Genomic DNA, 26,236 nt, shown 5'->3' on the forward strand with positions numbered 1-26,236 from the left:
ATTTATTAGTGGATTACAAAATGTTGAAGTTTAGAAATATATGTACTTCGATGTGCAGTTAGTCCTTTTATTTTGGTCTTGTTTCATGTCTGCTCGATAGCAATAGTTCGGCTCTGTTTTTGTTATATCTCCATACCGCGAAAATGGTGATTACCGAACATACTCAAAACGACCGTTATGATTGTGTAAACAAGCTGGAAATTCCGCATGTGCTTGCGTTGTGACATTGAGTATTTTTATTGCGAATACTTCAAAAAGGTGTTTTCTTCGATATTAACCAAAACAAATATTAGAGAACGCTTTGAAAAGACATCGTCAACACGAGAATTTCCATAGAATTCTGAATAAAATTGCCGTCTATAAAATTACCAGTGTAACAAGAAATACAGATTGTCCTGATATTTATATAAACAATTTCTCGAAATATATATTTTTAGATATGACGATGGATGTTTTTCAGCATGTACGATGGATGTTTTTTCGTTGTCAAAACAGGGAAAGCGTATTGTAATCTCTAAGAGATTTCAAATTTCTCTTGAAAAGCCACACACATATGGAAGTCATTCGCGGTAATATTGAAAGAAGGCGCCACAATATTCCTGTGTTAACAATATTAATACCCTGGAACTGGCAACAATTTATACGTGAATGTTTCCACAGTGGGCTAATCTATGATTCTATTCTCTTCTATTCTGAATTTTAATTCTAAATTCTCGTGTTTAGATCATGCGAAGATGTGAGCTACTCAGTAGAGAAAGTTTAGGTTAGGTTGCATTCGGAAAAATAAAAAACGTTTAAAACAAATGCACCAATTCATTTAAAAAGGAAAACTTTCAACCAGTACGTTCTACCAGTCCTCACATACGGAGCAGAAACCTTAAATCTCACAAAAACATTAGCGGAAAAATTGAGAAGTACACAACGTTAAATTGAAAGGTCACTCCTTGGAATAAGCTTAAGAAATAGACTAAGAAAAGAAGTTGAAGAATCTATGAAAATCAACAAATTAAAAAATACAGACATAATGACCAACTTAATACAAGCAGTTCTCCTCAACCTATTCAGTTATAGACTAAAAAGTGTAAACACATAAATATTTTATGTACTCTGCTTTAAATATTTGTTGTTTTTTATTTATTTTTAATGAATTAAAAGTTGTTTATTTGTTTGTTAATTTGCAACCATGTTTTATAATTTTGAAGTCTTGTTCTGCTATAATTTTAAGATCTTTCCAATTATCGACCTTATACAAAATTGCGGTGTCATCAGCGAAACTAATTATGTTTCCAACAGTTTTTAGTTTAAGCATGTCATTAACATAGAGTGTAAAAAGTGGAGGGCCTAAAACCGTCCCTTGCGGTACGCCATAATTAATTACTTCAGGATCACTTTTGACCCCATCAATTTCTACAAATTGTTTTATGTCAGTTAAGTAACTTTTTAGTAATGTCAAAACCCGTCCTCTCAGACCATACTTCTCAAGTCTTTTCAACAAGATCTCGTAAGATATCGTGTCAAACGCCTTAGAGAGATCGACGAATATGCATAAACTACGTTTATTAGACTGAAAAGCTTCTGATATTTGTGATGTTAGTTTACAAATAGCATCTTGTGTCGATTTTCTTACTCTAAAACCGTATTGGCAATCCGATATTATACTAAACCTATCCAAAAAACTTACTAATCTATTTTTAAAATTTTTTCAAATATTTTGGAAAAAACAGATAACAAAGAGACTGGTCTGTAGTTAATTACGTCTTCTTTATTTCCTGTTTTAAACAGAGGTTTGATTTTGCCTATTTTTGGAATGAATTAATTACATTCCAAAGTGATGAAGAAGAGGTCTTATTTTTTTCAATTCGTAGTATTGCATAATTTATTTTTGCATTTTTAACTAAAAGTCTTAATTTATTTTTATAATCTATATATCGTTGTTTTTTTAAGTTATCTGAGGGATCTTGGATTAGCTGAGTATACAATCTATGTTTTTGATGTGCAGACTTTAAAAGTCCCTCTGTCATCCAATCTTTTTTAAAAGTGGTTTTTAGAACGTTTTTTTTTTTAAATAATTATATTTTTGTTTATTAAATTTAAAATTTTGTCGATAAAAAGTTTTACCGCTTCCTTTTTATTTGCTTTATTGTAAATATCCAACCACTTTCCTTGCTTCAAATTGTTTTTTAGATTTTTATAATTGATGTACTTCTTTATTGTTATTTTGTTTTCTTTGGTTTTGGTTAGACTAGGGACGGAAACTGCGATTGGATAATGATCTGAAGTAGTATTATTTTCAAATTTAATATAAATGAAATTATGTTAGTGTAATCAGCAGGTCTTTTTATAAAGAAATGGTCTATACAAGTTTGGCTTCTAGGTGTAGTTGTTTTATTTATCTAAGACAAGAAATTTTGTGAAGCTAGAATATTTTGGTATTCTTCAGTGTAATCTAGATCCTCAAACAAATTAATATTGATATCACCAACTAATATATAAAAAGACATTCAGAAAGTTTTTTACTTATGAGATATTGATGCAAATCCTGATTAAAACTATTTATGTTTACTTTCGGTGTTTTACAGATAGCGCTCAAACAGATTTTTGTTTTATTATAATTTAAAATGACAAAAGTAACTTGATGTTCCCCAATGGTACAACAAAATATTCATATTTTATAGAGGATTTAATGTAAATAATAATTCCATCATTTTTAATTAAATCACCATAATTGCAGTGGCGGCTGGTGTGGTAAAATTTTGGGTAGGCAAGCCAGCAAATTACATATAGCTATGTGTAATCAGTGGCGGATCCAAAGGAAGGGGTCACGGGGTCATGACCCCACCCCCTTTAAAAAATATTTGAAAACCCACTTATCCTATTGGTGGTAAGACTAAAAGTGACATTGCATCAGAGAAAAGTAATCACCTTCAAGATCCCTGACCTCCCCAAAAAAAATTCTATAGCCTCCAGTGTGTGTCATACATTTTTTTTTGTGTGAGAGTGGGAATCTTTTTTTTTTGAATTTTACGATTTTTTTTTAATTTATTTGGGCAACCGTGCACTTGTTTCCAATTGTGTTTGTTTAAAAATATGTTACAATTATAAATTATGTATGTAAAGAAAATTTATATTACAATTCTATAATTACGTTACAAGTGACAACGATGGTCGGCGTAGGCCCGATCGTCTGGTGCCTAAACAGCAAGCATAAACACGACAATCATGATACTATAACAAACAAGGTATGCTCACTTGCCGTTCTAATTTTAATCGACTTTGCGCATGACGTCATAGCGAGACAAAGCCAGGGGATTTGTGTGGATCTTATTTTAACGATGCATCATATGGCAACGTTGTTTCATTACTGTAATGAACAACTTCGAAACTTAAACTGTTAACGGTAAGTATACCTCGTTGCCATATCTTGCACTAAGAAGTCATAACTAGTTACTTTCTGTGAAAACGTGGTTTGAAAATTATTAAGTAATTTGTAAAATTAATTAAAGGAATATATGAATCTTCAAATTGATTGTGTGTATTACAAACAAAATATATATTGCTACGAAACATAAATTAAATATAAAAGGCCGGTAAAATGTAAAGAATTTGAAACATAAGGAAAAGCAGGTCATACTTCAGACTTTATGAATATCATTTAGACATTTATTTTACAATCTTCGTGATTTTTCTCTTGCGGATATTGTAATTATCTTTAATATTTTTAATTAAAATTAGTATTTTAAAATAATTTTACATATAAAAAAAGTAATTTTACATCTTCGCTAACATTTACATATTTTGCAGGTTCTATTACGTTTTTTTAAATAATTTTTAGTTATTTTTAATTTGTTGCCATTATAACTACGAAAAATATGTTCCAGTTCACTACATTTAGTTACAAATTCCAGTGTTGGTTTGAGTAAACCACCCTCAGAAACGTGGTTTACCCAAGTAAACGATTTATCGTTAGTGTCCGGAATATATCCAAGTATTTCTTTTTTTTTGTAACTTAAATGCAATGAAACCGGCTAAATTTTCCAATCCATCCCATTCCAGTTCTTTTATATTCGAATTAATAAAATCTCGATGACTGTCAATTAAATCTTCATGGTTAATTTTTGTATCGCTACTAGGAAGGTTTAGCGAGGAAAAGATCTCTTTAGTGACAATTTCATAATTAATTATACTAGTAGTAGTAATATTCCACTATAGTTTTACTTTTAAACAGTAGTCAGCTTCTGTAAAATGTTTTGATCGTATTCTCGCGGTTTCTACCTTAAATTTGTCTCGCTGAAAACACTTGAATACCCATACTTTACGCATTTGTTTGTCTCTAGGAAACACAAAAAAAAACGACACTTCGAAAAAGATTTACTATTTTTATTTTAATTGTTTAAACAACCCACCACTGCACAATACATTATGGCAACCAAATAATTAGTCTTCTTTATAAAGTAGCTACAGATAGTCGAGAGGAAGTTGCGTACGATAAATAAATTAGGTGATATTAACACAGTAAACTGAATGTTTTCACCACAAAATTTATATAACAATATAATATACAAAGTCTTTACTACATCAATGAATAAATAAAAATCTCATTCACTACGTTTTGAAGCACACAGGATAGCAACAGATAGAGCATTTAACTTGGCATCATTAAAGTTGTCTATAGAGCGTTCCACTTTAAGAAAATAATATTAGGCTTATGGAGATCAGTGTTGCCAAAACTCCCAGGCATGCGGTTTACTAGATTGTCGATATATTTTTCAAATTTCCATTTTCAATTAACATTTAACTGTAAAGTCAGAACAACTGAAGAACCACAAAGCCTTCATATCATTATGTAGTCTCAGAGAACAACATAAAATCGCTGACATACGCACACCGTATTATTTTAAGTTGCAATTAGTAATTAGATATATGCATTCCAAGCGGTCCGTTTACTTGCTTTTAAATCTTTAATATCCGGCAAAGTGCATGATTTAACTAAGCAATATTTTCTACTGATTTCTATGATTCATGGTATATGATATTCTTACCGAAAAACAAATAAACTGTCGTTACTATAATTAAAATAAGATAAAATAAAATTATCTTTTGTAAATACTATTTATTTAATTAAAATCATTTTCCCTACTTTTCATCTCTTGTTTCGAATGGGCACTTGGTCAATTACGTTAAAAAACATTAATTTAATAATTCATGTCTGTCAAAATGAAAATACAAATTATACAACCCTGAATCGTGCTTTTGTTCATCGTGGCATCGCTGCGCTTCTATCGTCCATAAGAAATACATGGCCCTATCTCCGCAATGTTATTTTCTTAACGTGAAACGCTCTATAGGGCTTACGTCACAGGTGTGCGAGAGAGATGCAAGAACATGCGCGTTGACTTTTATTGTTATGTTATAGTATCTTTTTGTACGGGGATCTTATGTGAGCTGGGTCGGCCAGTTCCGATCGGGCCTATTAATGATATTTAAAATGTCAATGAATACGATTCGATGCTTTCTGTGGTAACATAATAACATAGTTGTTTTAACGGACGCTAATGTATTGAGTGACTTAGTACATTTAAAAGTTATTTACATGCATTAACATAATTTTTGAATATATGTTTTTCAATTTTAAAGCTCTTAAAATTATTGGGTAGGCCCGGCCTATCCTACCTACCCCCAAAAGCCGCCACTGCATAATTGTATAAAATACGTAATTTTTTAACAAAAATGGGGTTTTATCAATATCATCTTGAATGTATGTCTCCGTAGGAACTAGTATATCAAAGTTGACATTTAGAGTTGACAAAAATAAACAAAGATTATCAAAATTTTTACCTATACTGATAACATTACAATGAATTATTTTTAAGTCATTTTTTATCGTCACTAAGTAATCCTTATTAAAACTATCACTACTTACACATTTTGTGTCCACTTTTTCTTCTTCGTAGTCTCTAACATAGATATCTATTTTTTTAACTAGCACACACTAATTATTACTGCACGATTAACATTACATAGATGTAATAGTATACACATTTTTAATGTTGTTCGTTTGACCTTGTTTTCATTCTCTTCTTTTCTTCAGACGAAGGATTTGGTGTAGTGGATGACTTTTGTGGCTTGGTTGATTTTCCAGTAACAGCAGACATAGATGGATGTTTTTTTGGCGTTGGCTTCTTTTCATTAGCCTTGGGTATTTTTCGGTTTATTTTGTTTTCTATTTTTTCTTCTGTCTTCTGTCCAATTGTGGCGACAAATATATCCTTTTCCTCCGGAAAAGTTGGGTTTTCTTCAAGTTCTTTGGGCGTATAACTTTGATGTTCTATAAACAGTTTGTTGCCCCGTATATAGCTGTTTTTTCTTGGTTCTTCTCTCTTACAATTTTTAAGTGTTTTTTTAAGATCTTAAGATCTTCCTGCTGACTTTTTGTTAAATCAGGTGATATAAATATACCTGTGCCCTTTTAATTTTTTCCATTCTTTAGAATTTCTATTTTTTTTTTAAATGTTAAGTTAATTCAATCTTAATTGGGCATTTATCCGTACTACCAATGCAGTATACGTCACTTATATCTTTTTCTGAAATGTCTACTTTTAGCGCGTTGCTTAAATCGCTACTAGATTATTTTTCTTGGAAGTTATTTGCACACTTTCCAGCGCTTTTTGCAGAGATAAATTTTCATTCTCCAGACGCTTAATTTTATCGTTTAGGCTTTCTAAGATTTTGTTTTGACTTTTGACTAGGGTAATTACTATTTAAATGGGAATAAGCCACAATTAAAGGTTAAAGTACGTTTATTAACGTTTCAATTTCTACTTCGGAAATCGTTCTCAAAATTTTCTTCTATGGTGCTTTTTAATTATTTTTTTTGATAATATCTAATTGTTTAAGAATTTTTTTGTCGCTTTCGGACATTCGAGTGTATGGCACCCTTTATATATTTTGTGAATACAGTAGATATTTTGTTTTCGAGCGCAGTTATCATTTAATGCATGAAATATTTAAATAATTATGTTCAGTTACTGGCCTATCTTCGAAATATAATTATAAAAGTTTAATATAATGACGGTATTAGATTTTTGTTTCGATACAGGGCAGCGGCAAGCCGCTTATACGTATTTCGACCTCTTTAGGTCTCCTTAGAGTGGTATAGCCACTGCTCTGAATCAAAACAAAAATCTTTCCCGTCCTAAAACAATAGTTACGGACGTAACTACGCCATCTAAAAACGAAAAGAGAAATCAAAACGATTTCTACCTCGCGAAACCGAATTCAAATTTTTACCACTGTGCTTTCTAAAACTTGCACAGGAAACAGCTTGATAAATTACTCGGCAATAAAATCTAAAAATTGCATTCCACCTGCCGTTCATCATTGTCAAAATTCGTAGTGAATTCAGTTTCTGGTACTCCAAATGGAGTAAAGTAATAAAACATAATGACGGTATTAGATTTTTGTTTCGATATCAGAGAAGAGAAATCAAACATTTTCTACCTGAACATGAAACCGAATTCAAATTTTTACCACTGTGCTTTTTAAAACTCTTTTTGTTTTTACATGGCGTAGTTACGTCCGTAAATGTTTATTTTGATAACTTTTGTTTTAGGACGGGAAAGATTTTTGTTTTGATTCAGAGCAGTGGCTATACTGCTCTGAAGAGACCTAAAAAGGTCGAAATACGTATAAGCGGCTTGCCGCCGCCCTGTATCGAAACAAAAATCTAATACCGTCATTATGTTTTATTACTTTATTCCGTTTGGAGTACCAGAAACTGAATTCACTACGAATTTTGACCATGATGAACGGCAGGTGGAATGCAATTTTAGATTCCCTTGCCGAGTAATTTATCAAGCTATTTGCTTTGCAAGTTTTAGAAAGCACAGTGGTAAAAATTTGAATTCGGTTTTGCCAGGTAGAAATCGTTTGATTTCTCTTTTTGTTTTAATTATAAAAGTATTGATAAGTTTTTGTGAGGAGCAGTTAAGTTTTTTTTACTTCACACAATTAGGAAAGTTTATATTTCAAATTGTATTTAAATGCAATTATCTAAACATCCAATTATATAAATGAAAGATGACTTGCGGATTAATGAAGTCTGCAATTTTACTTTTATTTTGGTACTAAACGACACTATTAAACACTAATAGAACCGCAATTAGAAACTATTTGTAGTCAACAATCAACAACAATTTAGTATCATTGTGACGATTTTCGGTGTTTTTAAAACCGCTTAAATTTTAGGTTTTTCTACCAAAAAAATTTATCTCTTGCCATATCCTTAAAATATCCTCAAAGTTACAGTTTGCTATTTTTTCTTCGACTCCCAAGGTTGACAAATAATTTCCAAACTAAAATAACTAAAATATAGACTGTACATAAAGCAGATAACGTTAAAATAAAAAATATTGATAAAATCAAAGTTCTGCGAGGAGTAAGTTGAACTTCAGTTTAGGAAAAAAATCTCATTCGATAATCTCCACGGGCCTTTATTTTATTCGAAACTTTCCGCATTTTACCTATTAAAGGGAACGCGACAGTGTCAAGCCCCGTCGACGACGCAGACAAAAAGATTAAAATTCCGAGACCATTTCGAAACTGTTGATGCTATTACAAAAGATTCAATTTGTACTTGTTCAAAATTCTCAAATCTAATAATATTATGCCTAAGTGAGTGGAATAAGCGACGCTGAAGGAGCGAACTTTTAACTTGAGAATTAATATATTCCGTCCAGGAATACCTCCGGATTATTCGCTAAATCTCGTGCGTCGGTTTTCGTGTGGTATGATAATGGAATTGCAGTTGTATTTTATATAAAAAAAATAAGAAATAAGGAAGGTTCATTACATATTATGAAGACATTTAAACATTAGTCTTTTCTTAGAAAAATAATGGACTAGTATCCAACTACATACTTTTCTATTAGTGTTCAATATAAAAAAAATAATTTCATCATCATCTTTGGCTCGACAATCCTCTGTGGATCTTGACCTGCTCTAAGATTTGTCGCCATTCTGTTCGGTTTCTCATCTTCTGATTTTTAATATCCGTAAGTCGGTTTCAACTCCATCTAACCACCTAATTCGCGGTCGGCCTTTGCTTCTTCTTCCTACAGGTGTTCCTGTGGTTAGCTTTTTAGCAATCGTATTTTCTGGCATTCGTATTATGTGTCCAGCCCATCTAAGTCGCTGTGTTTTAATGAACGTTATGACATCTGGCTCATCAAAGAGCTGATACAATTCAAAATTATATCTTCTGTGCCACTACCCTTGGTCGTTTATAGCTCCAAATATTTTGCGTATTTTACGCTCAAATATTCCCAAAAGTCTTTCATCTTTCTGCGTCAGAGTCCATGTTTCTGCTCCATACGTGAGGACCGGCCTCAGCAATGTTTTGTATATAACAATTTTAGTTCTTTTTTGAATGTTTCTTGAGTGGAAATGCTTTTGGAGTCCATTGTATGCCCTATTTGTAAGGTTTATTCGTCTTTTGATTTCTTCGCTTGTTTTATTGGTAGCAGTCAATAGCGACCCAAGGTATGTGAAGTTGTCAACACGTCCAAAGGTATGACTTCCAAAGACTGTTTCTCGTTCCTCATTTGCTATCGGATCCTTTGTGACTAACATGTACTTGGTTTTGTCTTCGTTGATGACTAGACCGACCTGTTTCGCCGCTGTTTCCAATTCTAGGAGATATTGCTCAACATCTCGCTTGCTACGCCCTATTATGTCAATGTCATCAGCATATGCTAAGACTTGTATCGATCTATTGTAAATAGTACCGCCATCCCTAATTCGTGTATCTCGGACTGCCTTTTCTAAGGCAATATTAAATAGGAGGCAAGCCAGAGCATCCCCTTGTCTGAGTCCATCTTTTATCTCAAAGGATCTAGAATTCTCTCCCTGTATTCTAACAGTGGCTTCTAAGTTAGACATTGTCATTCTCGTAAGTCCGATAAGTTTCTCTGGTATACCAAACTCATGCATTGATTGGTATAGCACTGTTCTCTTGACGCTGTCGTGGTCAAAAAAAATAATATAGGATCTATTAATTTAAGGAAGATGTTGAATTATAAGGTCATAATAAGATGGGATTAAGTAACATCCAAAGAAAAAAAAAATATAAAATACTAAAAATTGCGGCATTTTTCAAAATTTTCAAACAAACAAATTCTAAAATAACATGCTAAATTTCCATACGCCATCTGCTATACATCATATATTTTTCTGTCGACTTCGAGTTTGGCAAATTGAATGTTTTTCTAAGCTCTGTAGATATCCACATCAAATGTTTACTTTAACAAACGCAAAATTAATATTTTGTCAATGCGTACACATGTACGAGCATACAAAATCCATGTTAATAATGTTTCGTTTTTACTCAATGATTAACGTTATGTTGTTATACATGAGTTGACGAGATCAACTGATTTAATAATTTCTCTTCAAAATATAAATACAGGGTGGTCGCATTTAATGATTTATACAGAAAAAACTTAAATTATATTTGTTATTTAATACAGAAATAAACAATAAGAGTAGTTAAGTATTCATGTATTATTAAGTAGCAGCATTTTAAAAAATGTACTAGAAAAGACACATATTTAAAGTGACTCAGTTAGGTTACGTCTATATTTTTATATACTTCTATCTGAAGAACAAGCAAGCAAATAACGAACCTGAAGTATATTTTAATAACAACCTGATACGTTTTAACCAATACCCTAAATATCGCGAAAGCTACTAATATTGGCACATTTCGACAGTCCAGAGAACAGAAAAAATTTATTAAATTGTTTCATAGATTTTGAGAGGTTTCATAGATTTTGAGAAGGCCTTCGATAAAGTCAGACAACAAAAGCTGTATGGAATCCTAAGAAGCAAAAACATCGACAGTCGCGACATTAACATCATATCCAGGTTGTACTGGGGACAAACGGCAAAAATCAAAGTTGATAATGAGTTAACCGAAGAAATTGAGATTCTTCGAGGTGTGCGTCAGGGTTGTGTACTTTCTCCACTATTATTCAATATATATAGCGAAACAATATGTCAGGAAGCGCTCCTAGAGCAAAACATTGGTATGAACATTAACGGAGAATTAATTAACAATATACGATACGCTGATGACACGCTAATAGTAACAGATAACCTAGCAAATTTACAGTTTTTGATGGAAAACATAAACACCCATACCAAAAAGTATGGTCTAAAACTGAACATCAAAAAGACTAAATTCATGATTGGAACAAAGAATCTATACACCAATATGAAATTAACCATAAATAACCAGCCAGTTGAAAAAATTTACGTCCTACAAATATTTAGGGGTTTACTTCACTGATATTAATGACCAGACAAGATAAATCAAGAGGCGAATAGAGATAGCGAGACAATCGTTTGTCAAAATGGAAAAGTTCCTATGCAGCCGGGACAGAAATATAAACTTAAGAACGAGAATGTTAAGGTGCTATGTTTTCTCCGTTCTGCTGTACGGCATGGAAGCCTGGACACTGAAAAAGAAAAACATCAAAAACATTGAGGCATTCTAGATGTGGTGTTACAGGAGAATGTGGAAAATACCATGGACAGAAAGAGTAACAAATCAAGATGTTCAGCTGAAGACGGGGAAGGAATGCGAAGTCATAAAAACCATACAAACGAAAAAACTGGAATAGCTGGGCCACATAATGAGAGGAGAAAAGTACTCTCTGCTTAGACTCATAATCCAAGGAAAAATCTCGGGAAAGAGAAATGTGGGACGTAGGAGGATTTCCTGGTTGCGAAATTTAAGAGAGTGGTATGGCTGCAGTTCAATACAGTTGTTCAGAGCTGCAGACAACAAAGTAAAGATTGCTGTGATGGTAGCGAACCTCCGATAGGAGACGGTACTGCAAGAAGAAGAAATTGTTTAGTTCTTCGCCACCTAAGCAGGTAGGTGGCACATTTGAGCGCTAACCACTAACGTGGAAAGTATTTTTGAGACAAACCTTTCGTAGTTTGAATTGGTATCAAGCTAGCGTGGACTGATGAAATGAAGACTACATCGAAATAACTGTTATATCGCTCTATTGATACCGATTCAAACGGAAATTTTTGACTTATCAAAATATTCTATCAAAAACGTTCAAGATTATCTAGAAATAAGAACACAAAAGTAATAAAAAGTAAAATATTGGTAACAAGGTTGATGACATTGATAAGAGCGAAAAGAGGTATTAAGTAAGATAAAGATTGGAAAGGAACCGATGTCATTTACTTCATCGTTCCCTATGGAGCGATGATACAGCAATGAAGACCAAGACATGATGCTTACCGAAGCAGGAGTCGTCTACCAACACGTTGGACAGACGATCTAAAACGTTGCCATAGGAATTGGATGCAAGAGGTACAAGATCGAAACAGATGGAAAACTTCTTCTTCTTCTTCTTCTTTTATGTAGACATGACACTGTCTGTTTTTTAATGTGCCTCCAGTAAGTTGTCGTTCCATCGTTTTCGTGGTCTTCCTTCCTCTTCCTTCTCAATATTTATTTCTTTATTTGTCGTCACCTCCGGTGTTGGTGGTTCATTATCGTCACCTTTAGCCTACCCATGTAGTAGTCTACCCATGTTTCCTTCTGAATGTGTTTCGTTTTTATTAGTTCGTTCATCTCTTTTCTTTGTCCTGTGATCGTTCTCCATATTTCTTTTGTTTTGTGAGATGGAAAACCGTGATCTATTTTCAGCAGTGAGCAAGCGAAGATTGAATGATGATGATATCTTGTATAAACGACCACTGTAGATTGTAGATAAAGGGTTGTTTGGATTCGTAAACTTTTCTATACTGAAGCTTGAAATATATTTTGTATATAGTGTACATCTATGTTTGTGGCTTTCGTATAGGCTTTAGCGCCTGTTGTCCTACCCTATCGGGTGGAGATTTTACTTGCACAGATACTTAAACCTTTTTCTCGTAGAACCGCTATTGATCGCTTCTTGGGGTCCTTGTTAAGCTCCATCACAGTTTGTTTGTTAGTTGTCCCATTAGGGAATGGATAGTTGTTCCTGATAAAATCTTAAAACGCCGAGAAAAAGCTAATGAAACCTGCATTTCGTCTAGTACTCGGAGTTTAGTCGACTTTAGCTTTTACTCGGTAGCGCTTAGCTCACAGAATAACGACCGTGACACAGTATACAGATCCCCTCACCACGATAAAGCTTCACTGCTTTCTGAGTAGTAAACTTGGTATCAAAAGTAAAACGTAAAAATGGTAAAAGTAATCAGATCAGGACTACTTGACTACTTAAGCATGCTACATTTATTTCAACAGAAGTAGAAATCCCAATAGATGGTTTTAAAAGTTCCTCAGCTAAAGCCACAACAGATCTATCATATAAGCGATATTTATTGTAAAAAATAATACAATCTAAATTTTGGAATTGGGTTATTTAGTAATCCTATGACTGCGAATAAGAATCGTGAATTGATAGGAAGTTCTATTCGATCCCAGACGTACCGTACTGCTGTTGATCATGTAAAATAAGCTCACTGTCTCTTCCATTTGAAAGAATAGCACTCAAACCTAAGTTAATATTATATGTTCACTACTCGTACTTCCCAGCATGTATTACTTTTTAAGCAGGAATATTGATTTACGTAGAAAAAATATCTTAAATAAGAATAACAAACATGTTGGGTAGCCTCCTTTAGAAAGATTCAAAGTTCTGTTACGTTATTTACAGTAGTTGTAGTTGGAAATACAATGCAAAGTTGCACATTATGTAATGCAATTGTTTTTAGTTCGAGGAAAATACCGCCTCCTCTTTCAACAAAACATGGTCCTCTATATAAGGTAAATATGTAGTCAGCTTATATTAATTAATATCACATGTTTATGTTATCATCATTACTAAATAAACTTTGGAACGAAACCGCTAGTCCACATAATTTTAAAATTATATATCCGAATTAATTAGTTAATTTGCAATCCGGGCACGGCCAAAAATAGGACGATACTGATTTTAGCATTTGTTTGTAAACTAATACGTTGTTTTTGATTGTAAGTTCTACCTAATAACCAATATAAATTCTTGTACTTCAGTTTTCTTTGTGATATGTTTCTGCCATTTTAATTTGTTATCGAAATATAACCCTCGGCACTTAACTTTTTTCTTGTACGGGAAGATTTTATTGTTTATATAGGTATATAATAGGTAATTCAAGGTGCTAGAAATGAAAAAAAAAGGTTTCCATCAAAAACCCATATTCGTTAAAAACAAAGCAGGAAATAATATAAGCGGGGAAGCAGAAATAGCCGAAAGATGGAAAGAGTATTTTGATGAATTACTAAATGACAATAATAAGTCAAACCAAAGAGAATGTATGGAAGCAGAAGCAAGAATCGAACACTTAGAAGACATAGAAGGATAATTCACCCAGCAAAGAACAAATCGAGGAAATCATAAAAAATCTGAAAAACACCAAATCCCCTGGAAGAAGCGATAACATAACAGCAGAGATGATGAAATATGGTGGAAAACTGCTAAATAATTGGATATACAAGATCATAAAGGAGATATGGATAAAAGAACGAATACCAGAAGATTGGAAGGAAGCCATTATTTGCCCATTACACAAAAAAGGAGATAAAACAGAATGCAGTAATTACAGAGGAGTAGCGTTACTAAATACCGTATATAAAATCCTATCAAAATCCATAAAAGATAAGCTAGAAAAAGAAGTTGAAAATATAATAGGCGAATATCAGTGCGGATTTAGACGAGGGAGAAGCACAACGGACCAAGTATTCATACTCAGAGAATTACAAGCAGAAAGCTATGAACACAACTTACCAACGATAGCGCTATTCATCGACTTCCAGCAAGCATACGATAGAATAAAAAGGAAGGAATTAAAAGAGACCCTTGAGGAACTGGGAGTTAGCAAAAAGTTGCGTAACATGATACATCTTACTTTAGAGAATACAGAAAACAGAGTCAAAGTAAACAATCATGTATCGGACAAATTTATAGTAAACGAAGGATTAAGGCAGGGCGATCCTTTGTCATCATTACTCTTCAATTTATGCCTAGAAAAAATAATGCGAGAAGCGAAAATCAATAGAGAAGGACTCCTATATCATAAAAGACACCAAGTTTTGGCATTTGCGGATGATATAGTGTTGCTGGCAAGAGGAAAAAAAAGAGCTACAGGAGATAGTACAGAGAATAGTAAAAGCAGCAAAGAAAATGGGACTTTACATAAATGAAACTAAAACAAAATGTATGCAGTGGACAGATGATCAGTTCATGGATGGACAAAAGTTTAAAGTAGAAGTAGAAGAAAGATTATCATACGAATTCGAAATGGTAGAAAGATTTACATACCTAGGTACAATAATATCACGTAAACCTAACATTAAAGAAGAAATACAAGCTAGAATAATGGCAGGAAATAGAAGTGTACATGCTCTTAGTGGAATGTTGAAAAGCAAGTTTTTGTCAAGAAAGTCAAAAATACAGTTATACAAAACAACTAGTAACGTACTGCAGTGAGACATGGACAATGACAAAAAATGAACAAAATTTACTGGAGAGATGGAAAAGGAAAATCCTGAGGAAGATATATGAAGGAATAATAAGGGACGGTTTATGGATAAGAAGATCAAATGATGAGTTAAAGAAATTATATAATCAACCTAACATAATAGGAGTCATAAAGGCACAGAGACTAAGATGGCGAGGTCACCTAGAAAGGATGCCGAACACGAGGACTCCAAAAAGGGTACTAAACTACACTATAACTTTAAAAAAGAGAAAAGGAAGGCCAAAAAATAGATGGAATCAGGAGGTAGAAAAAGATATGGAAGAAATTGGACTTGAAGGCCCGAAAAGAAAAATGAATAACAAGAAGGAATGGAGAAAAATCACATATCGAGCCAGAGAAGATCTCAGTACATAAAGGAAAGCGAAAATGAAGAAAGAACAAACTTTTTAAGCCATGGGCCTCTAAGGCCTTTAGTGCTATTGTATATATATATATATATATATATATATATATATATATATATATATATATATAATAGGTAATAGATAATATTTTATTATATATCTATATTGTTTATATAGATATATAATTGTTGTTTTAAGGATAACTTGACAATTGAACCTACTTTAACATTTAGTCAATTTTTAACATATTATTAGGTAATTTTACATTACATTATTAATTTTACACAGTCTTCACAGGTATTCACAAAAGAACGATTATTAGCATAAAATTTTAGGATAATTTCCAAACGTTGTTCAAGCGTATATCTTGCCATGGTCATTTGTTAGAGTATACTAAATACAAACGTCAACAAGTAACAGTTCTACCATTTTCAAAATAGTCGCTATGACATTTCAAAAACAGGACGTCCCCATTGAGAAACCCAGTATATGATTATCCCAGAGACGAAAATGCCACCGAACCTCTAAAAATCATACGGACAAGCTGAACTTGGGTGATAATGTCAATTTTGTGACCCCAAAACCTTTTCAAAACGGAAAAAATCAATTAACCAAAAATCTGTACGCCGTAAAAAAATGTTTCAATTAAAAAAAAGAAGATATAATTTTGAACAAACATGTTTATTCGCTCATTTTGTGTAGATTGAACCGTTCGCTCAAACACAATGCTTGAAGCGACCACCGATTTTTTTAATGTCTGATAAGTGCGCGAAATAAACTTTAAATAAAACTTATATCAACTCGAGGTAAGAATTCGATATCTTTTGATCAGTGTCCTATCGACAAAAGTTATGTAAAATGAGTTTTAAAGATGGAGAGTGCAACTATCGTATGCCGTTTATATTTTGTCGCAAATAAAGTGAGTTTTTATAAAGGTAATAAACAAATAAACGTTGCCAATTCCTATGCCATAACATTTTGGTTTTGAGATTTGGCAACATATAGGAGCCATTTAAAATATTCCTAAGAAACGCTGATTTTAAACTTTCACATTACAAAAGATCTAAAACATTTAAAACTGCACAAAAGTACACTTTTCGAAACTACGCCACTTCAGCTCCAAATTCCACCCAATACTGTCTTCGTGGGTGGGTCCCAATACATTTCGTGTGACGTACGATCATTTTTAATGTGAAAGTTTAAATTCCGCGTTTTTAAGCATATTTCAAATGCCTCATATTTGTTGACAAAACTCTAAAATAAAAATTTCATGATATATATTTTAAAGATAAAGATTAAAGAAAAATGAAAATTCCACTCCGACCGGTCAATGAAAGTAATACATTTTCTTGATCTCAAGAGAATGGTAAAAAATGGAAAAATCGCGAAACGTTTATTATTTAACACCTTTATAAAAACTGATTTAATTTACGACAAAATAAAAAAACACTGCATATAAAAATTGCACTCTGCACCATTAAAAACTTATTTTGATTTTTGTCGATACAGAAAGATATAGAATAAATATATAAAGATATAGAATATAAATTTTATCGTCGAGATGATACAAATTTTAAATTGATTTTCCGCGCGTAACTAACATGCAAAATCGACGGTCGCTTCAGGCGTTATTTCTGAGAGAACGGTTCATTCTACACAAAAAGTGCTAGTAGACATTTCTATTCAAAATGATATCAGTTACATGTTTTATTTGAACATTTTTTTTCTATGGCATACAGATTCTTGGTAAATCGTTTTTTACTCTACGATAGGAAGTTAGTAGGAGTAGTAAACTTTTTGAATCTTTTTGCAGCTTGTTGGTATTATTTTAAGCAGTCAAATCTCTGTCGACTGGGCTAGATTTAAAATCAGTAATTTTTTATCACGTTATCTTATGCTTGGAATGACTTTTAACAGATCACACAATGTGAAATATTGTTCATCTTAAAATTACAAAGAAGTATTATATTAATATTTACAATGGGTCGTCAAAATTCAGGTTCAAGTATTATTTATTTTCGTGAATAGTATAATGAACGAATTCCGAATTGGAAATAACGCACAGTGATTCCTAAAATTAAATTCAAAAGCTGTATAGGACTTGTAAAAAGATTGATCATAGGTACATTTTGTTTGCTAATGATTTCAAAACATATCTAATCAGAACAGAGAGAGGGTATTAGATTTAATTTCAATGCAGGGCATTTGCCATTCGCTTATACGTATTTTAACCTCATTAGGTATCATCAGAGCATCATATGCAGATGCTTTGAATCGAAATTAAATCTCTCCCGGCATAGTACAATAATTATAAAAATAATAATTATTTGCAATCGTTACAACGCCATCTAATAACAACTTAAAATTATAATATTGCCGTGATGAACGTATTGTGGAATACAAATTATAGATTCCCTTGTTGACCAATTTATCAATCTGTCTGCTTTGCAAAATGTAGAAAGCACAGTGGTAAAAATTTGAATTTAGTTTAGCCAAGAGGAAATATTATGATTTCTTATATTGTTATTAGATTGCAGGAGATTGCACCGATTTTGTATTGAATTTACACAAAATTCCACAAGAGGAGGCCTGTCCTGGGTACTAGGGGCATCGAAGACCATAACCGTCATGATATTCGTGATCAGCGATCTCAAAAACTCGCAAGTAACGAATTTGCACTGATTTTGTATCAAACTTCCACAAAAGTCCAGGAGCTAAGACCCAGGTGGACCAGATACCTAGGAGACCATCGCTGTCATGATATTCGTGATCTGCGACTCCCAAAAACCCCCAAGTAGTAATATTGAACTCATTTCCGTCAATTATTTCCGAATTACAAATTTATCATTTTTCATTACCTCGAAATGCACTTTGCAAAATGCATTTTCCTTTTTCAATAATGCAATTTTTCATCTCCACATGATCATTTTTGTTCAAAAAATTTCCTGACCCTCATACGAATCGAATGCAAAAAGTTTTATCAAGATCCATCCTACTGCAAAAATATCCGACCCAGGATTTCCCACTTTTTTTTGACAGGTAATCATTAAGAAATGTGTGGGACGATACGTCCCACACAAAAAATTCATGATTTTGAAAAATGAACTAAAAACCAAAACTTTGAACCTCTAAAACTCAAAAACAATTGAATTCAGGTCTTGGAGTACTGAAAACCTTTGGTCAGCAATATAAATGCTACATCTCTGCAACGTTTCGCCAATTTAACTGAAACCAATTTTACAAATGTAAATAAAAAATACACCATGAATATTTGAACGAATACGACAACCAATACGGCTAAGAGATGAATCTGGTGTCACGTTTCAGGGAGTTATTTTGAACATTTTTGTACCTTTGCGTCAATTTAAAATTTTATTAGTGGTACTCTCTGTTATTGTTCTGGTTTAATTTCATTGTATTAGATAGTATTAGATAGAACGTGTTAAGATGTTTTTTTTTGCATAAAATCGACGGGTCATATAAAAACAAAAATTGTTGTTACGTTTTAACGAAGAACTCTTGTGTCGTTCTTTTCTTTATAAAAGTTGAGACCATTACCCGTATGCGCGCCTATAATGAATATAAAATTCTCAATTATATGGCAAAAATGTGCAATATCTGCTTCTTCAAACCCACCAAAGTTCATTTGTATATCTCAACCGATTTCAGAGAAATAAATAGATCGTTCGAATAGTCAGTTCGTAAGAAAAATTTCAACACCCCGTATCTCGGAAAAGGAAGCATTTGCGAACACACGTATATATAGCAAATTATCATTATTTTGCTCATGCAAAATTACTCCTTTAAGTTTGTTGCGCTTACTTACTAACACCCTGTATATTATACAAATATGTATTATTAAAATGTACAGAAACAATTTATTTCTGTGTCTTGGGGCAAAGAGAACTTTTAATCACCATGACCAAAGCTATCCCTCTGCAAACTTTCAGTAAATTTAACTAAAACACTTTTGCATAAGAAAAGTGCCGGCGTCCTTTCTGGCCAATTTATAATCTCAACAAAAACTTTATATAAAAAATACTTACATTCATTCGATTTTTTTTATAATTACGGGAAAACACATTATTCGTATTCAGCTGCATGCTTAATCACCTTATGTACAATTTTCCAAACATATTACCTATATTCATAAAAGCTTTCTTATCAATACGACTTGAAAGGTAAACAAATCATTTCGAATTTCCCAATATTCAATCCTTTCTACTTTCAGATTATAAAGTCTGGACTGAGAGGTGCATAAATTTCTTATATCTAAAAATATATACATTAACATATCTAACGCAATTATAATCTGACTCTTTTCGTAACTAACAAATCGTAAGTCCAGGATCCATCTAGGATAAATCGCTAGTTCTTAAGTGATATCGCTATGAATACAATGTCAAATGCATTAAATCATATACATACATCATATCAAACTCTTTAATAATACACCAAGCACCAACATAAGTGAAAGTAAATGACATACCTTAGCCAATGTCGTTTGGTGATAGAAGTGTGGCAGCAAATCGCATCATACTGATCTGCCATCCAGACGATAAGTATGATGTAGAAAGCTGTAGTGGTGTCATTAAAGAACTCGGACATAATAGCTTCCATACCTGCAAAAAAGAAATCAAAATCAAAAGGTGCTATTATGTCAACAAAAAATTGTAAGTGCTTAACATTAAAAAAATAAAAAATGATAATGTTCTCGTGAAATTTGTAAATCAGGAGGGTTCTGCAGTATTTGTAAATGGATTAATAAAACACTACAAAAATAAACTCTCAGTATCAAAAATGTAAAAAAAGAACCACCAAGTAAAAATTATAGAGATATTTTTTTTGTCTAAATGATGAGTACCGAGTACTAGTCTTTAAGTAAAAGAAAATATTTATTTAATAAAATCCAGGACACGTTTCGACATCAGTGTCATCATTAGCTTCATAAAACAGTAGAAGCTAAATGGAGTCTAATGTAAAAAATCAATTGTTCTCCTATGTTTACCATTTTAGACAAAAAAGTTGAGCTTGACACTAGTTCTGGTAACATGAAGTTATATACACCAAATTCCATATACCAAATTTTATACTGCACCTCTTCACCTTATTATGCTCATTTATCCACAAACAGATTAATCTGTTCCATCCATTTTTCACTCTTCTTTAGAAGTGACATATCACACTGTCTGTGAATCTGAACCTGACATACTTTATTCCAAAATGAAGTTTGCTCTAAAAAGGCTTAAGATAAAGAAAGCAGCAGGCTATCATTTCATTACTGCTGATGTATTGAGTCATCTTCCGGTAAGTGGAGCGAGAGTATTAGATCTATTGTGTAATTAAATCTGTCACACAGGCGTCCGGCCTGAGGATTGGGGGAAGACCATAATCATACCTGTACATAAGAAAGGTCCTATAGACTACTAGATGGAATATCACACGCCAGTAAGGTGATCCTTCACGTCCTGAAATGTTGTCAAGAAAACTTCATAAGTTAGCAAATAGCAACTGAGCAGGCTGGATTTGTGAAGAGAAGAGGTACTAGAGAACAAATTCTCAATGTAAGAAACATCATAGAAAAAACCAGAGAATATCAGATCGAGATATTTATATTTTGTTGATTATACAAAGGCCTCTGATAATGTTAGGTGGGACAAAGTATGGAAAATACTGACGACAATGGGTGTACCTAAACACTTGACTCACCTAATTAGCAAACTGTATCAAGATAACTTGGCAAATATCCGAATGGACGGATGCCTATCTGACGATGCACTTGGGAGAAAGAAGTACGCCAAGGATGCGTTTTATCTCCCTTATTATTTAATATCTATTCATAATTCATAATTCGTAAAGTTTTTAATGATTGCGAGGGAGGAGCAAACCTGAGCGGTGTCAAGATATCTAACTTGTATTTCGCAGATGATACTACACTTCAAGCCACTACTCCAGAAGATGTTACTAAGTTTGGACTCATGATTAACTAGAACAAAATCAAAATTATTGCAGACGTTGTTCGAAATTCGAAGACGCATACAACTAGCAAGGGCAGTAATGACTGAACTAAATGTTGTATGGGTTGTTGGCCACGTTATTATGAGAAACAAGAAGAGACTCGTTTCAACTCTGGTCTTTCCCATATTTTACCATACAAGCGAGACATTGACAGTCAAAGAATCAGATATACAATAAATGGATGCTTTTGAAATGTGGACATGAAGGTGACTGCTTCGAATTCCATAGACGGCTAGCCTCACAAATGCCTCTGTTCTAGACGAAATTAAACCCAATCAGAGTCACTCTAGTACTATTTACTCTAGAATTCGAATGTTCTTTGGTCATATCCGTCGAAGTGATCCCAAAATGGAGATATTAGTGTTCAAGGAAGGCCTTAGAGTCAACGCCAATGCGGCAGATCTCCACATCGATGGGCAGACATTACGAAAGAGTTTCTTAACAAATAGTATACTAAGGCAGTATATGTAACAGATCACTGCGACCAGTGCAGAAATATTATTAATCAAACAATCCGAGCTGCTGAAGATCAATGGTGAACCACAAACATCATGTATCACAAAAATTTTTATTTAAAAAATTTCCTTTATAAATAAATAAATATATATATATATATATATATATATATATATATATATATATATATATAATATATAAATATATAATATATAAATGTATTAATAAAAAAACCCTAACGTGTTCGGAATAACTATTCCATCATCAGTGCTTTCTGGATGTACATGTTGGAATCCACGAAATATGTGGGTAAAACCCTTTAAATGTAGCTTGATTAACTTTTAGCAGTTGCTATCAACAAGTCCTCACAGACACTTCGTCTAAGCACTAGAAACACCAGTGGAGTCCCAAGTTGCCATGTGATCAATTCTTTTTATAACTTAAACACGATAGTTTTTAAATAGAAAAGATGTAATTAAAAGTTAATCAAACTACATTTAAAGGATTTTTATCCATGTATTTAGTGGATTCAAACATGTACATCCAGATACATGATGATTTTTCTGGTGTTGCTGGAAATGACTTTGTTAGGATGCATGATCATGCCAAGCCTCACAGTGCGAGAATCACTCAGCAGTTTTTAAATGAAGTAAACATTCCTTTAATGGATGGGCCAGCATTAAGTCCAGACGCAAACCCAATATATATATTATACATATATATATATATATATATATATATATATATATATATATATATATATATATATATATATAATATATAAATATATATATATATATATATACATATATATATATATATATATATATATATATATATATATATATATATATATATAAATTAAGGATCACTCAGAAGAGTGGTGGGTTTTTTCGGTCAAAAGGTGGAGAAAAAAGACAAAGTTGATGGCTACTTCATCTATTTATTGAAGACGTTTCGCTTTCTTAATCAGAAAGCATCATCAGTTCATCTAAAAAGAACAATATGAAAAAAACACACAAGCATGGAAAAGTTGTTACATGTGTTACCTTAAAAAGATGTGTAGCAGTCAGTGATAACAAAGTTGTAAAGACACTTATAGTAAATGGACATTATACGATTATGATGTATAAACAATAAATTGAACTAGATAAGTTAACAATTTGTTCAAACTAAGCAGCAATAGCAATAGCAATAGTTATGATTTAATTTTTACTTTAGGTAGCATTATTGTATTAATTAATATTGAAATTGAATAATTTAATGTATAATGAAATTACCACTCCTGGCTTCTTGAATGCTGCCGGTAAAATGGAGTTCAATTAAGACAATCACGCCATTAACGTAAAAGACAGTCAAAAACCTTGAGGTCATTAATTATGACAGAACAGCAAGGTGAAATACCAACCCTAATGATAGAGCAGTTTATTTAAATAATAGGATGAGTTTGGGTGACAACCTGTATGGGTAGCCATTGTTTAAAAACATTTCAAAAAGTTTCTTTAAATTGACATCTAGGAAACTCCGATCACAGATTGTCGTTACACGATTTTTCATAGATACAATTGTGTTAAATTTTTGACTTCTAGGATGATTAGAATAATAATTTATAAATCTGCTGGATGCAGTATCTTTTTGATACCAATCTAATATGATTTTGTTATCATTAGTTCTTATGACTTTGGTATCTAGAAAAGGTATACTATTTTCATTTTCATATTCGTATCAAAAAGATACTGCATCCGGCAGATTTATAAATTATTATTCTAATCATCCTAGAAGTCAAAAATTTAACACAATTGTATCTATGAAAAATCGTGTAACGACAATCTGTGATCGGAGTTTCCTAGATGTCAATTTAAAGAAACTTTTTGAAATGTTTTTAAACAATGGCTACCCAAAACATATATTAAAAAAACTTATTTATAACACTAACTTTTACAATAGAGCTTTAATAAATAATCCACAACCAGTTTCATATAAAAAAATACCTTTCATAAAAAATTTAACAGACCAAATTGTCCCACTTTTCAAAACATTTCCGAACATTAAATTAATTAAATACAATCCACTTCTAAATTCAAGGTTATTCTCAAAAATAAAAGTTAAAACTCCAAATTCATTAATGAGTAATATAATTTATAGAATAAATTGCAGTCAATGTCAAAGTTGTTATATTGGTCAAAGTCAACAGTGGCTTAAAAAACGTGTCACTCAACACAAAAGTGACTGTAACATACAAAAAAACTCTTGTGCCTTAGTGGACCACCACTTGAAGACAGGACATAACTTTGACTTTAATAATGTAAAAATCTTAGAACAAGTTGATAATTATAAAAATCGGCTTTTCCTTGAAATGGTACACATTAATAAAACTCCTGAATCTATCAATTATAAAACAGACACCAATCATTTAAGTAATATCTACTGCAACATACTAAACAATATATAATATGATAGATCTTAACCTTTAAACACAAACTTAGTAATTCTCTAGTAACTGTACCTATAATTTTATTACATTCCTAAATATCAGTATTGCAGTAACTGACTACATACCATCAATTACATTTTATAGATCAATTTATCGTGTTCCTGATTCTTTCTCAATTCTATTAATTCCATCTTTCCACTTTATAAAATGAATAATACTGTCATAGTAATAATTGTTTATTTTAACCTACTCGCTGAAAATTGTACAACGGGAATTCACTCTATAACATATTGCGGTTACCATAACTCCATAATAAAATCAAACAAATATGTCATTTATTTAGATATGTCAAAAAAATTTAAATTTTTATTCTTATAGCTGTAAGTATTAAAATATTCATTTTGTTTACATATAATCATTAATTCTTCTAATAAATTTACAGTTTTCTCCTGAAGAAGTCACAAAATTGTGACGAAATATTGAGACTGAACAAATAGAGTTTTATTTCCTGACCGATTGCTGATACAATAAATCAATATATATATATATATATATATATATATATATATATATATATATATATATATATATATATATATATATATATATATATATATATATATATATATATTAAAATTAATTTTTAAATCTTATTTTTTATCTAATACAAAATTTATATGACTTGTTTTTATATTTATAATATTGTCTGGCGCCTTTAATGGTCGAAGGGAGGGGGACAGTTGTTGGTGTGCTAGTATGAACCATTTTATGGACCGGATTACATGAAATTGATGTGCGATTATTAGAGGAAATAAAATCGAATCAATTCCAGTGCCAGTTCAATTTTCGTTTTCCTTGAATTCAATCCACTTCCATAAAAATCTAACTAATCAAATCCATTTGTTCGTATTCAATATCGGCCAGATATATAACTCGATGCTAAATGTAATTTCATAGTGTTTTATTCACATGAACATGAATTTTCGATATAAATTTGGTTGAGCATGTTTGATTTGTATTTTAATGAGTTATCTCTTGCACAACTGCTCGTTAATAATCATTCACGTGGCTTTTGAATAATTTTTAAATCGAAAATTTGAGTTTCATTTCGGATATTGTTAATAATTCATAGATATATATCTGTTTGCCCCTGGGGAAGACAATTCACATTAAAACTGCCCAAAGATACGTCAGTAAATGCCATGTGCTTTGTATTGATATACTAACCATATTAAAAAATTTCTTTTGGTATTTAAAATATAAATTTTATCAAAGAAATAGTTTTATCGTAATTGATATGCAATGTATAAAGTGAACATCAAGAGTGAATAATATTTATTATTAATGTATTCTATGTGAATTTATATTAATTTTTTTAATAATTTTTAAACAGAAG

The 26,236-nt window shown here is 31.9% G+C and overlaps 1 protein-coding gene across 2 annotated transcripts in view; it reads right to left on the minus strand.

Annotated features, from left to right (window-relative positions):
* Positions 1–26,236, minus strand: part of LOC140434941 (membralin) — a 575,630-nt gene that overhangs the window by 218,304 nt on the left and 331,090 nt on the right. For both annotated transcript variants that reach the window (XM_072523585.1, XM_072523584.1), the window contains exon 8: positions 20,422–20,554. In XM_072523585.1, coding sequence (XP_072379686.1) covers positions 20,422–20,554 — 133 coding nt within the window. The remainder of the gene's footprint in view (positions 1–20,421; positions 20,555–26,236) is intronic.

The sequence above is a fragment of the Diabrotica undecimpunctata genome, chromosome 2, assembly GCF_040954645.1.
Source record: "Diabrotica undecimpunctata isolate CICGRU chromosome 2, icDiaUnde3, whole genome shotgun sequence".
Lineage (NCBI taxonomy): Eukaryota > Metazoa > Arthropoda > Insecta > Coleoptera > Chrysomelidae > Diabrotica > Diabrotica undecimpunctata.